General features: G+C 43.9%; 1 protein-coding gene across 1 annotated transcript in view; it reads left to right on the forward strand.

Annotated features, from left to right (window-relative positions):
- The window catches only part of LOC126955277 (40S ribosomal protein S18-like), a 142,301-nt gene that overhangs the window by 116,342 nt on the left and 8,472 nt on the right, over nucleotides 1–17,487 (forward strand). The window contains exon 2 of the mRNA XM_050791674.1: nucleotides 9,014–9,544. Coding sequence (XP_050647631.1) covers nucleotides 9,014–9,504 — 491 coding nt within the window. The 3' untranslated portion in view covers nucleotides 9,505–9,544. Of the gene's footprint in view, nucleotides 1–9,013 lie in introns of the transcript that reaches the window.

Here is a 17,487-nt window from a genome sequence, read left to right on the forward strand (position 1 = left end):
TGGTCTTAGAGGGTTGGGATGTAAATCTAATGGCTATTTCTCAGTTCACATTTTACCTGTCCTGTCTGCTACATCAGATACAGTTGTTCACTTTTTCCTTTTTTTTTTTTTTTTGAGATGGAGTCTCGCTCTGTCGTCCAGGCTAGAGTGCAATGGCACAATCTCGGCTCACTGCAAACTCTGCGTCCTGGATTTAAGCAATTCTCCTGCCTCAGCCTTCTGAGTAGTTGGGACTACAGGCATGTGCCATCACGCCTGGCTAATTTTTTATATTTTTAGTAGAGACAGGGTTTCACCATGTTAGTCAGGATGGTCTCTATCTCCTGACCTTGTGATCCGCTGGCCTCAGCCTCCCAAAGTGCTGGGATTACAGGCGTGAACCACTGTGCCTGACCCACTCTTTCCTTCTTAAAATATCTTCCTACCCCACAACCCCATCATCCAGCCCCACGACAATCCCCATGCTTTTGGTTTCTCTGAAACCACATTCTCTCACAGGCCAGTAATAATCTCACAGGCTAGTAATAATCTCACAGGCTAGTCCTACTCAATTTTCTCTTCTTCTCTGTCTTAAAATGTCGGCTGACCATAAGTATGACCCCCAAATCTCCTTTTCTTCTCTGTCTCACTTTCTGTCTAGGTACCTCCAAAGTACCTCCACTCCCTTGTCTTCAAATACCATCTATATGCTAATGATATTCAACTTTTTGTCTCTAGCCATAAAGTGAAACCTATATAACCATCTGCTAGGTGACATCTCCACTTAGAGATCTAAAATGCATCTCAAACATAACACATTCAAAAGAGAACCCTTGATTTCCATATTTCCTCTATCTACCCCCAAAATCAGACCTCGCTCATCTGCCCATCTTCCCCATCTTGGTAAATACACTACTGTGTATTCAGTGGCACTTGCAAACCAGTCAGAATTTCTCTCTTCTTATCACCCCTTCTCTAAGCCATGAGCTATTTCTGCCAATTCTATCTCCAAAACGTCTTTCTAATCTGTCCAAGTCACTCTACCCCTTGGCCATCCTGATCATTCTTGCCTGGAATATGTCAATAAACCCCTGTCTGTTCTTCCTGCTTGCATTTTCGCTTCCCGGCGGTCCACTGCCCACACAATAAGAAGATAGTCTTATTTCTCCACATCCTCTCCAGCACCTGTTGTTTCCTGATTTTTTAATGATTGCTATTCTAACTGGTATGAGATGGTATCTCATTGTGGTTTTGATTTGCATTTCTCTGATGGCCATCAGTGACAGACTGGATTAAGAAAATGTGGCACATATACACCATGGAATACTATGCAGCCATAAAAAAGGATGAGTTCGTATCCTTTGTAGGGATATGGATGCAGCTGGAAACTATCATTCTCAGCAAACTGTCACAAGAACAGAAAACCCAAATACCACATGTTCTCACTCATAGGTGGGAATTGAACAATGAGATCACTTGGACACAGGAAGGGGATCATCACACACCAGGGCCTATTGTGGGGAGGGGGGCAGGGATAGCATTAGGAGATATACCTAATGTAAATGACGAGTTAATGGGTGCAGCACACCAACGTGGCACATGTATACATATGTAACAAACCTGCATGTTGTGCACATGTACCCTAGAACTTAAAGTATAATAATAATAAAAAAAAGAAGATAGTCTTTACAAATGATTGCTAATGAGATCATGGAAATTGGCTGTTTAGAATGCTCCAAAGGCTTCCCTGTGAAGAAAATTCAAACGTGGACAGGGTGTACCTCAGCATTTTCCTCCCTTACCGATCTCACTGCTCTTGCTTCCTTCAAACACCCCCTGACTTTTTATTGCTCCATGCATCTTCCCTCTTTGGGGATTTCACAGTTTTTTGTTTCTCTGCCTAGAATATTCTTTTCTCTGGTTTCCCTATGGCTGGCTCCTTCTTGTCTTCTAGGTCTTAGCTTAAATTCCACCTTGTGGAATATCTCTATCTTCTGTCATCTGGATGACTGTAATCATCCTTGTTTCCCACTCCTCCACACTGCTCAGCAGGTTCAGCAGGATCTGCTCACTGTAGCATGGTACAACCCCTGCCCAGCCCTCCAATCTCAACTTCACTGGACTGTGCCTCACATGTTCGGTTCGCCTCACATAGACGAGCTCTGCCTTTTGCTGTATTGTAGAATGCCTCTGAGCCTTTTCCCAGGCTGTTCCTTCTGCCTGAAATTGTCTTCCATCTTTTCTTCTGGCTGACTGCTACTCTTCATCTAAGATGCAATTTACCAGGTGTCACCTTCCCTGGAAATGCTTTACTGACCTCTCTCCTTTCCCAAAGTTCGCCCACTGCTTTCTGTGCTTGGTTCCTGAAAGTTCTTGGGAACTGTTTAGTTACATTGTTGTCTGTTTTCTATTCTCTCTCGTGTATGGCCTTCTTGGGAAGAGAGTCTCTGTACGTCTGAGCTTGTATTTATCAACAGCACTGAGCCGAGACCTTTACAATATAATAAATGCCCCATAAAGATTGACTGGCAGGATTCCTGGAAGATGGCAGGAAGCTGTCTGTTGTGCTGTGATGGATTATAGTCAGTGTTTTACTCAGCTCCAGAATTTGTGAGCTCTGAGTGAAGGCTGACCTCTGGGAACAGAGTGAATAACATGTGCTTTGTGGAGGATCAGGGTGAGAGTGCTCAGTGCTGTCCTGAGCACTGAGTTTTGCATCCTGCAGGAGCCCATGTAGGCCTAGGAAAGGACGGAGCATCAGTGGTAGAGGAAGAGTTGGAAGGACAGGAAAGTCTTGAGTCCCCCAGGAATTATTGTTGTGTTCAGCCCTGGTATGGCAGTCTCCTTTTCTGTAGCCTGCCTCTAACATGCAGTGGACTCTAACTGGCCATATTTCCATTTAGTGACCCTGCCCACCTCGCCATACCTGGTTGAGACAGGACTAGGCATCCAACCTCACCTGGGCAATGAAATTCTCCCTCTCCTAGAATTTAATAATTAAATCAGAAAGATACAAAGGCTGGAAGGTGGTGGAAGGTAGTATGCTAATGGTAGCATACTAGAAATGGGGGCTGAAAACTCTTGCTTTTGGAATATTCCCATTTCCTTTCCCTTTCTGAATCAAATCTTCTTGATTCTATGAGATATCCCAGTAGCCCTACACACATATAGGGAGGGAGGAGGGAATTAGGATGGGAGTGACTCAGATGCCTTCTGGGAAAAGGAGTGGACCAGTTTTCCAGGAGTGAAGGGTGCAGTGAGAAAAGAGCCAGGAGTGGATCTCAGGCCTCCCATTTCAAGTCGAGCAAGTGTTTTCACCCTGTAATAAAATCAAGGACTCAGAAAATCAGAGCCGGAAAGGATCTTACTCATGAGGAAACAATGGCCCAGAAAGGGGACATGACTTGCTGAGGATCCTGCAGTCAGTGATTGGGTCTGGAACCCAGGACTCTCATCTCAGTTCTCTTTCTACCATCTCTGTTGTCCCCAGCTCATCTGAGCTCAGCTCCTCTGTCCAGATGGGTCTATTATGCTCCCATTCTCTGTCCTAGTTGGTGGCTCTGGGTGATTTCCTGTCGGGTCCAGTTGCCTGGGGTTAACTCCAGCTGTGCATTTACTTGGGGAGGATGTTTACTGAGAGCATCTGCCTACATAAGGACCCAGGTGGCTCATCCCTTAGGATTGTGGGATTGAGAGCCACAATGCGATAATCACATGGAAGGACACTGGTAGGGAGGAACACCAGTCATAATAGCATGATGTGATGTGAGCGTGGGGGTGGGACTCTCAGACTGCCCCACCCACACGCACCCTGCCAGCCATGCAGCATTCTAGCAGGGCTGCATTCCTGGCCTCAGATGTAACACTTGTTATATTGCTTCCAAATTTGGTTGGATGCAGTAATTGCACTCTTCTTTCCAGTCGACTCAGTCTCCCCAAGGTAGGAGGATGTCTGCTCTCTCTGCACCAAGCAGGATCTTAGGGTGACTAAAGATGGTCAGTGCTCCTGCATTACTTATATAGTTTGTCTGAGGACATAGCCCTAAAGTATGATCTGAAGTTTGCTAGGATCAGAATCCCTTAGTGTGACATTGGTAAAAATGCCAACTATAGGGCCTCTTGCAAGACCTACTGAATCATAATCTCTATATTATTAATAGACTTTTCAGATGGTGAAGGCTGCTGGTGCAATGAGTTCATTGAGGTTGGAAAAAGTGATGGGTTTAGGCTGGAGAGATGATGGTTTTCTGTTCCTGCCACAACACTTCCTAGCTGGGTGATTTGGGGCCTGTCACCCACTCTTTGAGCATCCCTTGAAGGAAAGGAATGTGTCTTATATTTATCACTTTTCAATGGCTAGAACACAACTGGTCCTTAACTAGTGTTGAATGAATACATACACGTAGAAGTGAAGATCATAACCCATATTACACCTCTTGAAAGAGGTAACTCAAGGAAATCACTTGTGCAAACTCCTACACATTGCAGGTCCTCACCAAGTGCAGTTCTCTCCCATTCCCCTTGGGTCAGTGGCTTGTGGTCTGCAGGTAACTTGTTCAGGGATACCGTGAAGTGTGGAAGCAATGGCAGGTTCTCAGGGACCTGGCTGAGACCTAGGGTGATAAGTGCTCCTATATTCTCCAAACTCCATTCTTATTCCCTCCCTGTGGTCCTCAGTCCTTTGTCCTGGGAGCCACCAAACCAGTGAAGGTCAACAGAGGCCAATCACAAAGGAGGGGGTTATGGCTGTCCATGTGGTCAATGTGAGGCTTGGGAGGCCACACCCAGCAGATGCTAAGTCTGTGTCCAGAGGCAGAAGAGTCGTGGCTGTGATCAGCAGCTAAGGTTAGGGGGCAACACAGAGGGTTAAGTTGGGGATTTGGGGTACTGCATATGAATAAATGAATCCAGGCATTAGCATTTGTGATACCCTTGGGAAAATTTTATACCCCCAGAGTCAATGATTATTTTTTATCTATGAAAGGGTCATAAAGAACCTCCCATATTCCTTCTCAGTATTTGTCTGAGAAGGAAATGAGTTAAATGAGGATACAATTATTGTTTCTCTCTCTCTCGACTCTATTGTGATGCTTTCTGCTCAAAGTGTGGTCCCAAACCAGCAGTATCAGTGTCACCTGGGAGCCTGTTAGAACTGTAGACTCTCAGGCCCTGCCCCAGACCTAGTGAATCAGAACCTCATTTTAACATGACACCCAAGTGACTTAAAATTCACATTAAAGTTTCAGAAGTGAAGGCTAAACAATTACAAGGAATTTTTCATTCTCTAAGCACTTTTTTTTTTTTTTTTTTTTTTTTTTTTTTTTTTTTTTGAGACGGAGTCTCACGCTGTTGCCCAGGCTGGAGTGCAGTGGCGCGATCTCGGCTCACTGCAAGCTCCGCCTCCCGGGTTCCCGCCATTCTCCAGCCTCAGCCTCCTGAGTAGCTGGGACTACAGGCGCCCGCCACCGCGCCCGGCTAATTTTTTGTATTTTTTAGTAGAGACGGGGTTTCACTGTGGTCTCGATCTCCTGACCTTGTGATCCGCCCGCCTCGGCCTCCCAAAGTGCTGGGATTACAGGCTTGAGCCACCGCGCCCGGCCTTTTTTTTTTTTTTCTAGTGAGCACTTCGAAGAAAGGGAATGTCTTGTTTCTCTCTTTTCAGTACCTGGAATATAATTGATTATTCACTAATGTTGAATGAATGAATGAATGAATGAATGAATGAAGATCTCAACCTGTATTGTCTTGTTTCTCACCCACTTGGAGTTCTTTACCCAATTGATTTCCTGCTGTAATAGCAGGAGATATACACGGGGATTGCAGCTGCCTCACACGCAGCCGATGCCAGCCACAGATGCAGGCATTTAGCGTGTGATTAAGGACAGAGTAATCTACTTAATGTGGGTTGTGGGAGATATTTGGCAAGAACCAAGGGACAGGGGTTGGATTTTACTTTCCAAAGATAATGTCTTTCCCAATTGTTTAAAGCCCTCAGTAACTTGGATCACACCCAGACAGAAATAAGCCTTCTTAAGACAGAATTCTGTAAACAGGACTCTTGCTCACTTTTGCAGCAGAATCTTGACTCTAACAGTCTGCTTAGGTTTTTATGTAACATGGCATGGAGGCCTGCCCAGCCGGATCTTTGTGGAGCTAAGCCCAACTGAACTAACCGCCTATAGAGGAGAAATGCTTTTTGTTTACTGTATTTTACCACGAGCTAAATTAATTAAAGAATTAATCTATTCCATCACTCAACAAATACTACAGTGCCCGGTTTGAGGTTACTGTAGTGAGTACGTCAGCAGTCCCTGCTTCTACCAAGTAATTGCCAGGTGGTGAGGACGGAATAAGAATCAAGCAATTACAGTGAGGTTTGAGGAAGTGCAGACTGACATGGGAGAGCATGGCAGGCAAACTTAGCCTGCAAGGGTGGAGGTGCTGGAGAGATACTTCCTGCAGGAAGTGGCCTGTAGGCTGATACTTGAAGAATGGTTAGGAGTTAGGCAATTGGGACGGGAGGGAGGAAATGAAGCTGAGGCAAAGAATAGCATGGGCCCAAACCTAGAAACAAGAGAGAGTAAGCTAGAGCAAAGGAAGTGGCTCAGTGCATGTTTTGGGTAGGTCTTGTGTGGGGTGTTTGTGAATACACATGTGGGGTGTGGAGCCTGATGAGAGACAAGGCTGAGAAGGTAAGCAGGTGGATCCTCTTATGAAATTTGCATTTTATCCTAAGGCCGATTGAGGAAGTCTTTGAAAGGTCAGGTGTTCGTGGGGTCTGATAGTTTCCAGTTTGCCTCCCTCATGGACCAGTGGGCCCCTTCATCAATATGGTGAAATATGATGATAGGAAAAGATTTGGTTTTGGTCTGTGTGTCTCACACTGCCCTCTTGCCTCTGGTCTAAAGCTTCTTGCTTTGCATCCTGTAATGCTAACAATAGAGGAGTCCTAATTTGGCCTTGTATACTTCTTCAAAGAACAGGGTAATACTGTTCTCTTTTTTAACTCTTATTTTAATTTAAGGGGTACATGCACAGGATGTGCAGGTTTGTAACACAGGTAAATGTGTGTCATGGGGGTTTGTTGTACAGGTTATTTCATCACCCAGGTATTAAGCCTAGTATTCACTCATTATTTTCCCTGATCCTGTCTCTCCTCATACCCTCTGCCCTCCAATAGGCCTCAGTGTGCATTATTCCCCTCTATGTGTCTATGTATTCTCATCATTTAGCTCCGACCTGTAAGTGAAAACATGCAGTATTTAGTTTTCTGCTCCTGCGTTGCTTTGCTAAGAATAATGGCCTCTAGCTCCATCCATGTTCCTGCAAAGTACATGATCTCATTCCTTTTTTGTGGCTGCATAGTACTCCATGGTACATATGTGGCACATTTTCTTTATCCAGTGTATCATTGATGGGCATTTAGGTTGATTTCATGTCCTTGTTTTTGTAACTAGTGCTGCAGTGAACATACAAGTGCATATGTCTTTGTAATAGAGCAATTTATATTCCTTTGGATACATACCCAGTAGTGGGATTGCTGGGTCGAATGGTAGTTCTGTTTTTAGGTTCTTGAAGAATAGCCACACTGTCTTCCACAATGGTTGAACTAATTTACACTCCCATAACCTATGTAAAAGCATTCCTATTTTTCCGTAACCTTGACAACCTCTGTTATTTGTTGACTTTTTAATAATAGCCATTCTGACTTATATGTGATGGTATCTCTTTGTGGTTTTGATTTGTGTTGCTCTAATGATCAGTGATGTTGAACTTTTTTTCATATGATTGTTGGCCAAACGTGTAGCTTCTTTTGAGAAGTGTCTTTTCATGTCTTTTGCCCACTTCTGAATGAGGTGGGTTTTTTTTTTTTTTTCCCTTGTATTTTCCTTATAGATGCTGGGTATTAGACCTTCATCATCTGCATAGTTTGAAAATTGGGATACATACAGAGCAAAATGTTTCTCTGTAGGTTGTCTGTTTACTCTGTTGATAGTTTCTTTTGTTGTGCAGAAGCTCTTTAGTTTAATTAAATCCCATTTGTCAATGTTTGCTTTTGTTGCAATAGCTTTTGCCATCTTCGTCATGAAATCTCTGCCCATGCCAATGTGCTGAATGGTATTGTCTAGATTTTCTTCTAGGGTATTGCCTAGGCTTTGGGTTTTGCATTTAAGTCTTTAATTCATCTTGAGTTGACTTTCATATATGGCATAAGGAAGGGGTTCAGTTATCCCTGCACCATTTATTAAATAGGGAATCCTTTCCTCATAGCTTGTTTTTGTCAGGTTTGTTGAAGATCAGATAGGTGTAGATGTGTGGTTTTATTTCTGTTTTCTCTATGCTGCTTTATTGGTCTATGTGTCTGTTCTTGTAACAGTACCATGCTGTTATGGTTACGGTAGCCCTGTAGTATAGTTTGAAGTCGGGTAGCGTGATGTCTTCAGCTTTGAAGAACAGTGTTTCTCTACCAATATGTCAGCAATTCACTTCTCCTGGTGGCTCTGCTTCCAGTCTCTCTATTGTGAGGGCTTCCTCTGTGTGGCTTATTTCCCTGAGTCCCCCAAGCCTTGTGTGGCAAGTGGGGTTCTGCTGCTTGGTGCCCTCACTGAAAACCACTGCCCTATGGGGTCTCACCAGCAGCATCCCCATGGGCACTCCCCATGGAGGTCAGGCCATTTCTGTATAATCATTTTATAACCATTAATGTACTAGCTACATTGATATATGCTTTCATTACGAGAGCCCTTACTTTGAGCTGTGACTGTTCAAAGATTTTTGAGAGGCCATGTGGTATAGGGGTCAAATCATAGGACTGAGGGTCAGAAGAGCTGGTCTGAACTGTGGCCCCTTTCTGCCCTCGTTGTATGCCCTTCTTGAGTCATCAGAATCACAGTTTCAGTTTCCACAGCTGTAAAATGAGGACAACAAGAGCATCTCCCTTGTCTTTCTCAGGGTGGTGGTGAGATCAAACAAGATGGTGCATGGGAAAATGTTTTGAAAAATTCTATAAAAGATTGGGCTTTTCCTTCCACAGGAGGCCTACACGCCACCACTTGTGCTGCCGCCATGTCTCTAGTGATCCCTGAAAAGTTCCAGCATATTTTGCGAGTACTCAACACCAACATCGATGGGCGGCGGAAAATAGCCTTTGCCATCACTGCCATTAAGGGTGTGGGCCGAAGATATGCTCATGTGGTGTTGAGGAAAGCAGACATTGACCTCACCAAGAGGGCGGGAGAACTCACTGAGGATGAGGTGGAACGTGTGATCACCATTATGCAGAATCCACGCCAGTACAAGATCCCAGACTGGTTCTTGAACAGACAGAAGGATGTAAAGGATGGAAAATATAGCCAGGTCCTAGCCAATGGTCTGGACAACAAGCTCCGTGAAGACCTGGAGCGACTGAAGAAGATTCGGGCCCATAGAGGGCTGCGCCACTTCTGGGGCCTTCGTGTCCGAGGCCAGCACGCCAAGACCACTGGCCGCTGTGGCCGCACCGTGGGTGTGTCCAAGAAGAAATAAGTCTGTAGGCCTTGTCTGTTAATAAATAGTTTATATACCTTAAAAAAAAAAAAAGATTGGGCTTTTATGAGCACTGTGGACATCCCGGGTTCAGTTCCTGGCTGCCCATCTCCTTCTGGTGCAGCTGAAGGTAGGAACCAGGAGTTATAGCATTTCTCACCTTTTGCAACTCATCACCTTCCTGTCTGAGGCTTGCAAACTAGGTTTCATTTACCACTGCTCCTGCACTCCATCACTTAATGGGCAACCTAATTGGAAACCATTTGTCCAGATGTAAATGTTCATCTATAATTGTGGAGACCAAAGTAGTCCAAATAATTTTTGGTGACACGATCCACTTTGAAACTCTTTCTGGTGGACCTATGGAGAGCAAACATACCTACCATGCTTCCCTTGTAAGTAATTATCTATTCAGACTTCTTGCTGGCATTTTCTGAAATGTTAATGGAACATTAAATTCCAGTTTATTTCAGAACCCCTGTTTCTGCTAAAAAAGTTTCTCAGGGAAATTTTAAAAATGACAGCTAGACAGATAGATAAATAAAACACAAGAGCAAGCTATTCTCTTTACCCAAGTAATTCCCTTCTAAAATGCAAAACACAAACAGGCATGGTGGCTAATGTATGTTATCCTAGCACTTTAGGAGGCCAAGGCAGGCAGATTACTTGAGCCCAGGAGTTCCAGAACAAGCTGGGCAAGTTGGCGAACCCTGTCTCTACAAAAAATACAAAAATTAGCCAGTCATGGTGGTGAGTGCCTGTAGTACCAGTTACTCGGGAGGCTGAGGTGGGAGGATCACCGGAGCCTTGCGGATGTTGAGGTTTGCAGTGAGCCATGATTGTGCCACTGCACTCTAGCCAGGGCAACAAAACAAGAAGCAAGACCATGTGTAAAAAAGGAAGGAAGGAAGGAAGGAAGGAAGGAAGGAAGGAAGGAAGGAAGGAAGGAAGGAAGGAAGGAAGGAAGGAAGGAGGGAAGGAAGGAAATTATAGCACAAAGGGAGAAATTAAAGTTTTAAAGCATAGTCACAAAAATGGAATTTAGAGATTTTCAAAAACTCATAGTATTTATTTTTTTCTTCCCAACATGGAGTCTTGCTCTGTCACCCAGGCTAGAGGGCAGTGGCCTGGCCTGATCTTGGCTCACTGCAACCTCCGCCCCCCCAGGTTCAAGCAATTCTCTTGCTCAGCTTCCCAAGTAGCTGGAATTACAGGTGCATGCCACAAAGCCTGGCTGATTTTTGTATTTTTAGTAGAGATGGGGTTTCACTATGTTGGCCAGGCTGGTCTCGAACCCTGACCTTGTGATCCACCTGCCTCAGCCTCCCAAAGTGCTGGGATTATAGGGATGAGCCATCGTGCCCAGCCAACTCATACTATTTCAACTTTGAGAAGCATTCTCCCTATCCCATCTTTGGGTCCATTATACATGCTGAGAATTCCTGTCCTGGAGACAATGGGCCATATTAGAATATCCAGTCATTTCTTTCTGGGTTATCTTTAAGATAGCAGAGAGGATCCTTCAGGAAAGAGGGAGCCTTCACTGGTTGCATCCTCCCTGAAGCCTTCTTGGAGCCTCCTCCCCATGAGAGGCAGGCAGGACTATTTTCTCTTTGCCTCCAAGTGGTACCCATTTCTTTTCCATTATTCTTTACTCATTTATACAGTACTTAGTTTTTTCATCTGTGTCAATGGACCATGAGCTCCCCAAGGACAGGGACTAGGTCTCATTCACTTTGGCGCATCTAATGACTATTTGTAGGTAGAAGGCATGAAACAAATCATCCAAGGTCACCATCTCAAACCCTCATCAGCCCTCACCAGGATGACTGCAACAGCCTCCTAACTGGTTTTTCTGACATTCCTTTGTCCTTCTCTGAACCATGTTCCCCTAGCAGCCAAGGAAGGCTTTAAGGTAAAAATCAGATTAGTCTTTCCGCTGCTTAATATCTTCTGATGCCAACTCTTGTCCTCACAATCAGTCCCAACTTCTCAGCATGGCTCAGGGGGCTTTTTGTCATCTTGACCTGGTTTAGCTCTCCAGCCTCATCTCTGTCTACTCTCCCCTCAGCTGAAGTTCCAGCCACCAGCAAACTACCATATTTCCCTAAATACATCCTATCTTCTCACATAATAGTAATTGATATTATAGAGCACTTGCTATGCTGTATACTTTATAATGGCTCTGTCTGCATCGTTAGTAAACCTCACACAGCCCTATATCATAGTCATTATTATTATTATTCCCTTTTTACAGCTGAGAAAACTGAGATTTGGTAAAGAAAGGAAACTGCTTCAGGCCAGATAGTTAAAGGCAGCTAAAAGTTATAAACAGGCCTGTGACTGACTCCAGAGTCTGTGATTTTGTCTACCACATTTCATTGAAGAAGAGGTGGTTTTCATGCTTAAGGAAATTTCATCTAGCTGAGAAGATGTGACTCTACCCAAATAAAGAGAAGTCACTGTATAAGAGTAACTCCAATGCCATGCTGAGAAGTGGGAGCTGAGTTTCTGAGGGACAGTCTGAGAGACGATGATGATCTTTTTGCAGAGAGGTGGTCTAATTCTAGTGTTGGCTGGTTGGGAAAAATAAGAGTGAGTTGAAAGTAAGCAGCGAGAAGGGGGAAGTCTGGACCACCCAGTAAGGATGCATTTGCAAGAGTTCTGACATGAGACAAAAGTGGAGGCTGTGCAATTGCAAAGAAAAGGACTGGTCCCATAGGCATTTAAAAACCACCTTGGGCTATAATTTTCTCTTTAATGAAACTGCTGATCCTGCTGTTATTCATGTCTGAGGACCTCAGAGGCATTTTAGAGACACCCCCTGGTGGCCATTTGCCACTGCGTGTGGCACTTAAAAAGCCCTCAGTGAGGGTTCAGGAGCCCCAGGTAGGCTTGACTCCTGGTGGAATAGCCTTAGGCAACTCATTGAAGCATCTTGGGTGATTGCCACATCTGTCATGGCAGCTCATTGAAGCATCATGGGTGATTGCCACATCTGTCATGCCAGGTGATCTGCTCATTGTATCCACCAATCAAATTGGAGTTTTGGCTTAGAAATACTGTTTCAGGACTTGGGAGTTCTCACCATGCATCAAGAGCTGTGAGTAATAGTGGGATCAGGTCTCGCTCCTCCTCTCCCTCAGGATGACACACCCAGTGAGACTGTCACTAATCACTGCTTCTGCAGTGTAAAACAGTGTGTGTGTGTATTAAAGACCTCACTTAAAAGCAAGGAGGAGAGACAAGGGTGTTCTGACGAGCATCCTAGCATCGTAGCCAAAGCAGAGGTGAGTCAGTTACATAAAAGCCCTGATAGGGCCCCCTCGGTGCTGATCTAAGTCCTGTGCAAACTCAACCTGTTGAAAACAAGCCAGAGGCCTCCAGAACCTTCAGCCGGGAAGAAAGGGAATTAGGATTCAGTCAAAGGGAACCTTAGTAAGAGCACAAAGCAGACACAGAGTAGGACTTAACTATATCCAGTCATAGTTTGAGAAAATTGATTCTTTTTTTTTAACATTTATTCATTCACTCTGCATTTTATAAGCATCCACTTATTACATGGGTTTACTTGACTGTTGAACTGAACAGTTTCTTCTCCATGTGGAGAAGAAACACATCTTGTTCATCACCCTGTCATCAGGGCTACAATCGACAGTGGTGGACGCTCAGCTGAATGCCCCGGGGCTGGACCCCAGCCTCTGCTCTTGCTTACTAGGGCTGCTTTAGCCTGGAGGAACAGCCAGAATAAATGACGACTTCTTCCTGTAAACACAAGGTACTGTCTGTTTGTTTATCTGCACACCTTAAGAACTATGTGCTCCTAGAAGGAGCATGTTTTCAAATTGGTGGGCTCCAAAACGGAGTTTTCTAATTAGCACAAACATGTTCTTTATGCCAGAAGTGGCCATAGGTATTATGGGCCTAATGTTACGCTACTCTACTGCTGTATTTTTTTCAGGTAACGTTTATTCGGCACAATTGTATACCAGGTGTGATGTTCAGTTGTCCCCAGGTGTTCGGTCCTGCCCCATCACACAGATATGAATAGGGCAAAATACTGACTTTCGGTCCTGTAGGGAGACAGGCATATAACTAAGCAGTTTAAGGTAAGTTTTGACAAATATGCATGCACAGAAAGTAGGGGTACTTCCTGTGGTCTGGGTAGTGATGGAAAACTTCCAAAAAGTGACTTCTGGTTAGGTTTGGAAGAATGAGTAGGGTTTAGCCAGGAGAAGTGTGGGGACATGTTGCAGCCCAAGAACGGAGATGTGAGTAGACATAATGAATGTGAGCAAACTACAAGTTTCATAGGTCTGATAGGAACCAGAATGTATACTTTTTTAGACTCAAGTCAGATAAGTCCTTCTCCAGGAAGTCTTCCTGGATCCCTAGAGAAGGAGGGACGTATTCTCTTTTATTACTGCCCCGGACCTATTATCAGCTTCTGTTATTGTATTTGCCACATAGCACTGCAAACATTTATAATACGTGTATTTCCCTGTTAGACCGGGAGCTTGTTGAGATCAGAGAGTTAGTGTCTTTTTCATCTTTGTTTAGTAAATTGCACATGCTCTAGAACAGAGTAGGCGCTTCCTGCACATTTACTGAAGTAAATTCGTACATGGAGAATATGAAGAAGGTGTTCTTCCTCCCAGAGCCGAGTTGAGGGACAGATTATCTATGTATTCATTACATTTAGGGGGCCTCCAAAATCTTTCTTGAATTTTTTAATGTAGATCTTTCTACCTAATCATAGAAACATATACATACATGTACATGTGTGTCTTAGATATACACTGGAAGCATTTATATCCAATTTATCAGTGCCTCTTTCTGGGGAGAGGGGTGGGAGGAGGGCAGTGGGGGACTATTTTAGGACCACTGGATGTGACTGTTTACAATGTGCACCCTATTTTCAAGAAGACCATTCATTTAGGAGTGAGTCTGTACTTTACAAATTTAAACAACAAAAAATAATCATAAAGGAAAACATCATGAGACTGTCAGTTATTTTTTACTTTCTTTTCAGGGTTTTTCTGTATTTCTCCAAAATATCCAAAAATGTATAGGCCTGGCTTTCATATTAAAAAGCTGTTAAAGTTAGTAAATAGTGGACAATTTAAGAAATATTAAAAAGCATAAAGGAGAAAATAAAAATGACCCACATTTTACCAGCCCCCAAATCTACAATTAACATTTTACTTAATAAAGTTTGTTTAATTTTTTGACTTAAAATATTATGTTTTTTTCTTTGAGTAATTTTGGATAATACAGAAATATACAAATAAAAAAAATTCATTTCATCACTCAGAGATGACCCACTGTTGACACTTTTTGCATTTTCTTGCAGCCTTTTTCTATATTAGTTACAATCATAGCTCCCATTTGGTGAGTGTTTAATTTGAGCCTGTCAATGTGCTAAGTTCTTGCCAGACCTCTCGTTTAATTCCCACATAAGCCTGTGAGGTGGGAATTGTCAGCCCCACCTCAAAGAAGATACAAACTAAACATTAAGAAACTTGGATCCGCGGTGGCTCAAGCCTGTAATCCCAGCACTTTGGGAGGCCGAGACGGGCGGATCACGAGGTCAGGAGATCGAGAGACGATCCCGGCTAACACGGTGAAACCCCGTCTCTACTAAAAAATACAAAAAATCTAGCCGGGCGAGGTGGCGGGCGCCTGTAGTCCCAGCTACTCGAGAGGGAGGCTGAGGCAGGAGAATGTCGTAAACCCGGGAGGCGGAGCTTGCAGTGAGCTGAGATCTGGCCACTGCACTCCAGCCTGGGTGACAGAGCAAGACTCCGTCTCAAAAAAAAAAAAAAAAAAAAAAAAAAAAAGAAACTTGGATCCTCTGCAATGTGAACCTAATGTTGTCTGACTCTAAACTTAATATTCTTAACGATTACAATTTACTCCTTCATAGTTGCACATGCCCACACACACACACTTGCTGTACACACAGACACACACAAGCTGTGGTCACATTGTGCCTTCCACTTAGTCATTTTTTTTTTTTTTTGGTATTATTTGGTGTGCATCTTACGAGGTCATGTAAAAATACTTTTAGAAATGTTTGGCAATTTTTAAAAGTTATATTTTAAGCAAATCAGTCTTGACTCAATTTTCCATTGACTGCTGGCCTTTGCCATCAGGCCTCCAGACATACTACATATCCAGTCCTCTGGGCTTTTTACTCCTTTATTCCTGCTTCCTCCTCAAACTGGGAGTAGGAAAAGCTGGGCAAGCTTTACTCATTTGTACTCAGAAGCTGTCAGGAAACTAACTGCCAAAATGCCTGCACTTTATGGCAGTACCTCATATGGGCATTGCTCTGAAGTCTCAAAGCCTTTCTTGCGAGTGTGTGTGTGTGTGTGTGCATGTGTGTGTGTGTTTCATGTGAATAACTTTGTCTGAGACGGCATTTTCAAAATGGAGAAATTAATGGACAGGTTAAGCAATCAGGATACTATAAAATATTTAGCAAGGATTGCGACAAGCATTTAGGACATAGAGCACAAAACTTTTAGTAGACTGCAAACTGTTCACAAAAAAGTGGAAGAGATCACTGTGGGTTTTCTCAGCTCTGATATGTTAATCATGTGTATTGTGAATTCCCAGGGGGACCCAGAGTAACTGGTGCTCCCCAAACTTTCTTGACTAAGAACCTATTGAAGTGCAGGCAGCGTTCTTGGATAACTAGCATTCTGAAGTACATAGTTTGAGAACTACTAATCTACAGGTTTTCTATATAATGTTAATTCACTAATTTATTTTTACTCAATAGCTAATTAGGTCCTGGCTACTCAAAGTATGGTCTGTGGACCAGTGGTGTCTGCTTCCTTTAGGAGCTCCTTAGAAATACAGAAGCTGTGTTCTACCTCCCCTGTCCTTCCCCACATAGACAGATTTAGAATCTGCATTTTAATAAGATTGACAGGTCGTACACAGGAATAGTAAAGTTAGAAGCAGACACACTGCTGATAAGGACACAAAAGTTGTTAATATAGAAGTCACACAGAGTTCAATTTAATAAAGTGTTTCACACATGTATTTAAGGTAATGTACAGTAAACACAGGAAGTGAAAAATGTATTTGGACACTGCTTTCTCAAAATGCTGGTCATTTCCTCTGAGGGTATATTCTGGTGTTGGCTCAACAAGGAACTCAAACAAGCTTTCTCTGAGTCCTTTTTCTTGTCCTTTTTAGGAGAGGGTGCAGTCCCATAGCATGTCCACATTTGGAACCGGTATGACATGCAGCCACATCCCATCAGCTAATAGCACTAGGTGGTGAGGCCCCTGGAGAGGGGTTTCAGCTGGGAACACACAGCTAAAGCCCCTTTAATTGCCCAGTCAGCTGTCAGGGCTGTAAACACATTTCTTCCCATTCAGAGCCGTTTGCCCCTCTCTGTGACCTCTCATGGCTCTCAGACCCTAGCCACGTGGCCCAGATGGCATAATCTGTCAGGCCGAAGCAGGTGATAGTAGGGCTTGCTGTTAGGTAATCAGTGACTATAATTAGCTGGGGTGGAAGGGATAATGGGACCAACTGCAGGGCTGTGGGGAGGGGGCTGGGGCCAGGGGAAGCCCTGGATGGATGAGAGGGAGCCCAGTAGGAGGGAGGCTTGTTACCTGCCCTCCTTATTTCTCCTTTCCCCTTCCTCCTTCTTCCTCTAGTATTATGTTTTCTAGCACATGGAGTATGTGTGTGCTGGAGGCGTCATCCTCAATGAGGGAGGTCAGGGTAGAGCACTGGCAATTCAGTAAGTGAGTCGTTTGGCAGCCCTGATCAATTTTATTTCATAGAAGCTGTTCCAGAAATCTATGGTGCTTTGGTAATTAGTTGGCTACAAGGACCTTGTGGGAGCAAGGGTCAGGGTGGGGGTGGTGTGCTGTAGAGGTTTAGAACTTGATTCTGGGGAGTCAGACACACTGGCATTCAGACCCTGGCTCTGCTGTCACCAGCCAGATGAGCTTAGGC

This window comes from Macaca thibetana, chromosome 5 (genome assembly GCF_024542745.1).
Source record: "Macaca thibetana thibetana isolate TM-01 chromosome 5, ASM2454274v1, whole genome shotgun sequence".
Classification (NCBI taxonomy): Eukaryota; Metazoa; Chordata; class Mammalia; order Primates; family Cercopithecidae; genus Macaca; species Macaca thibetana.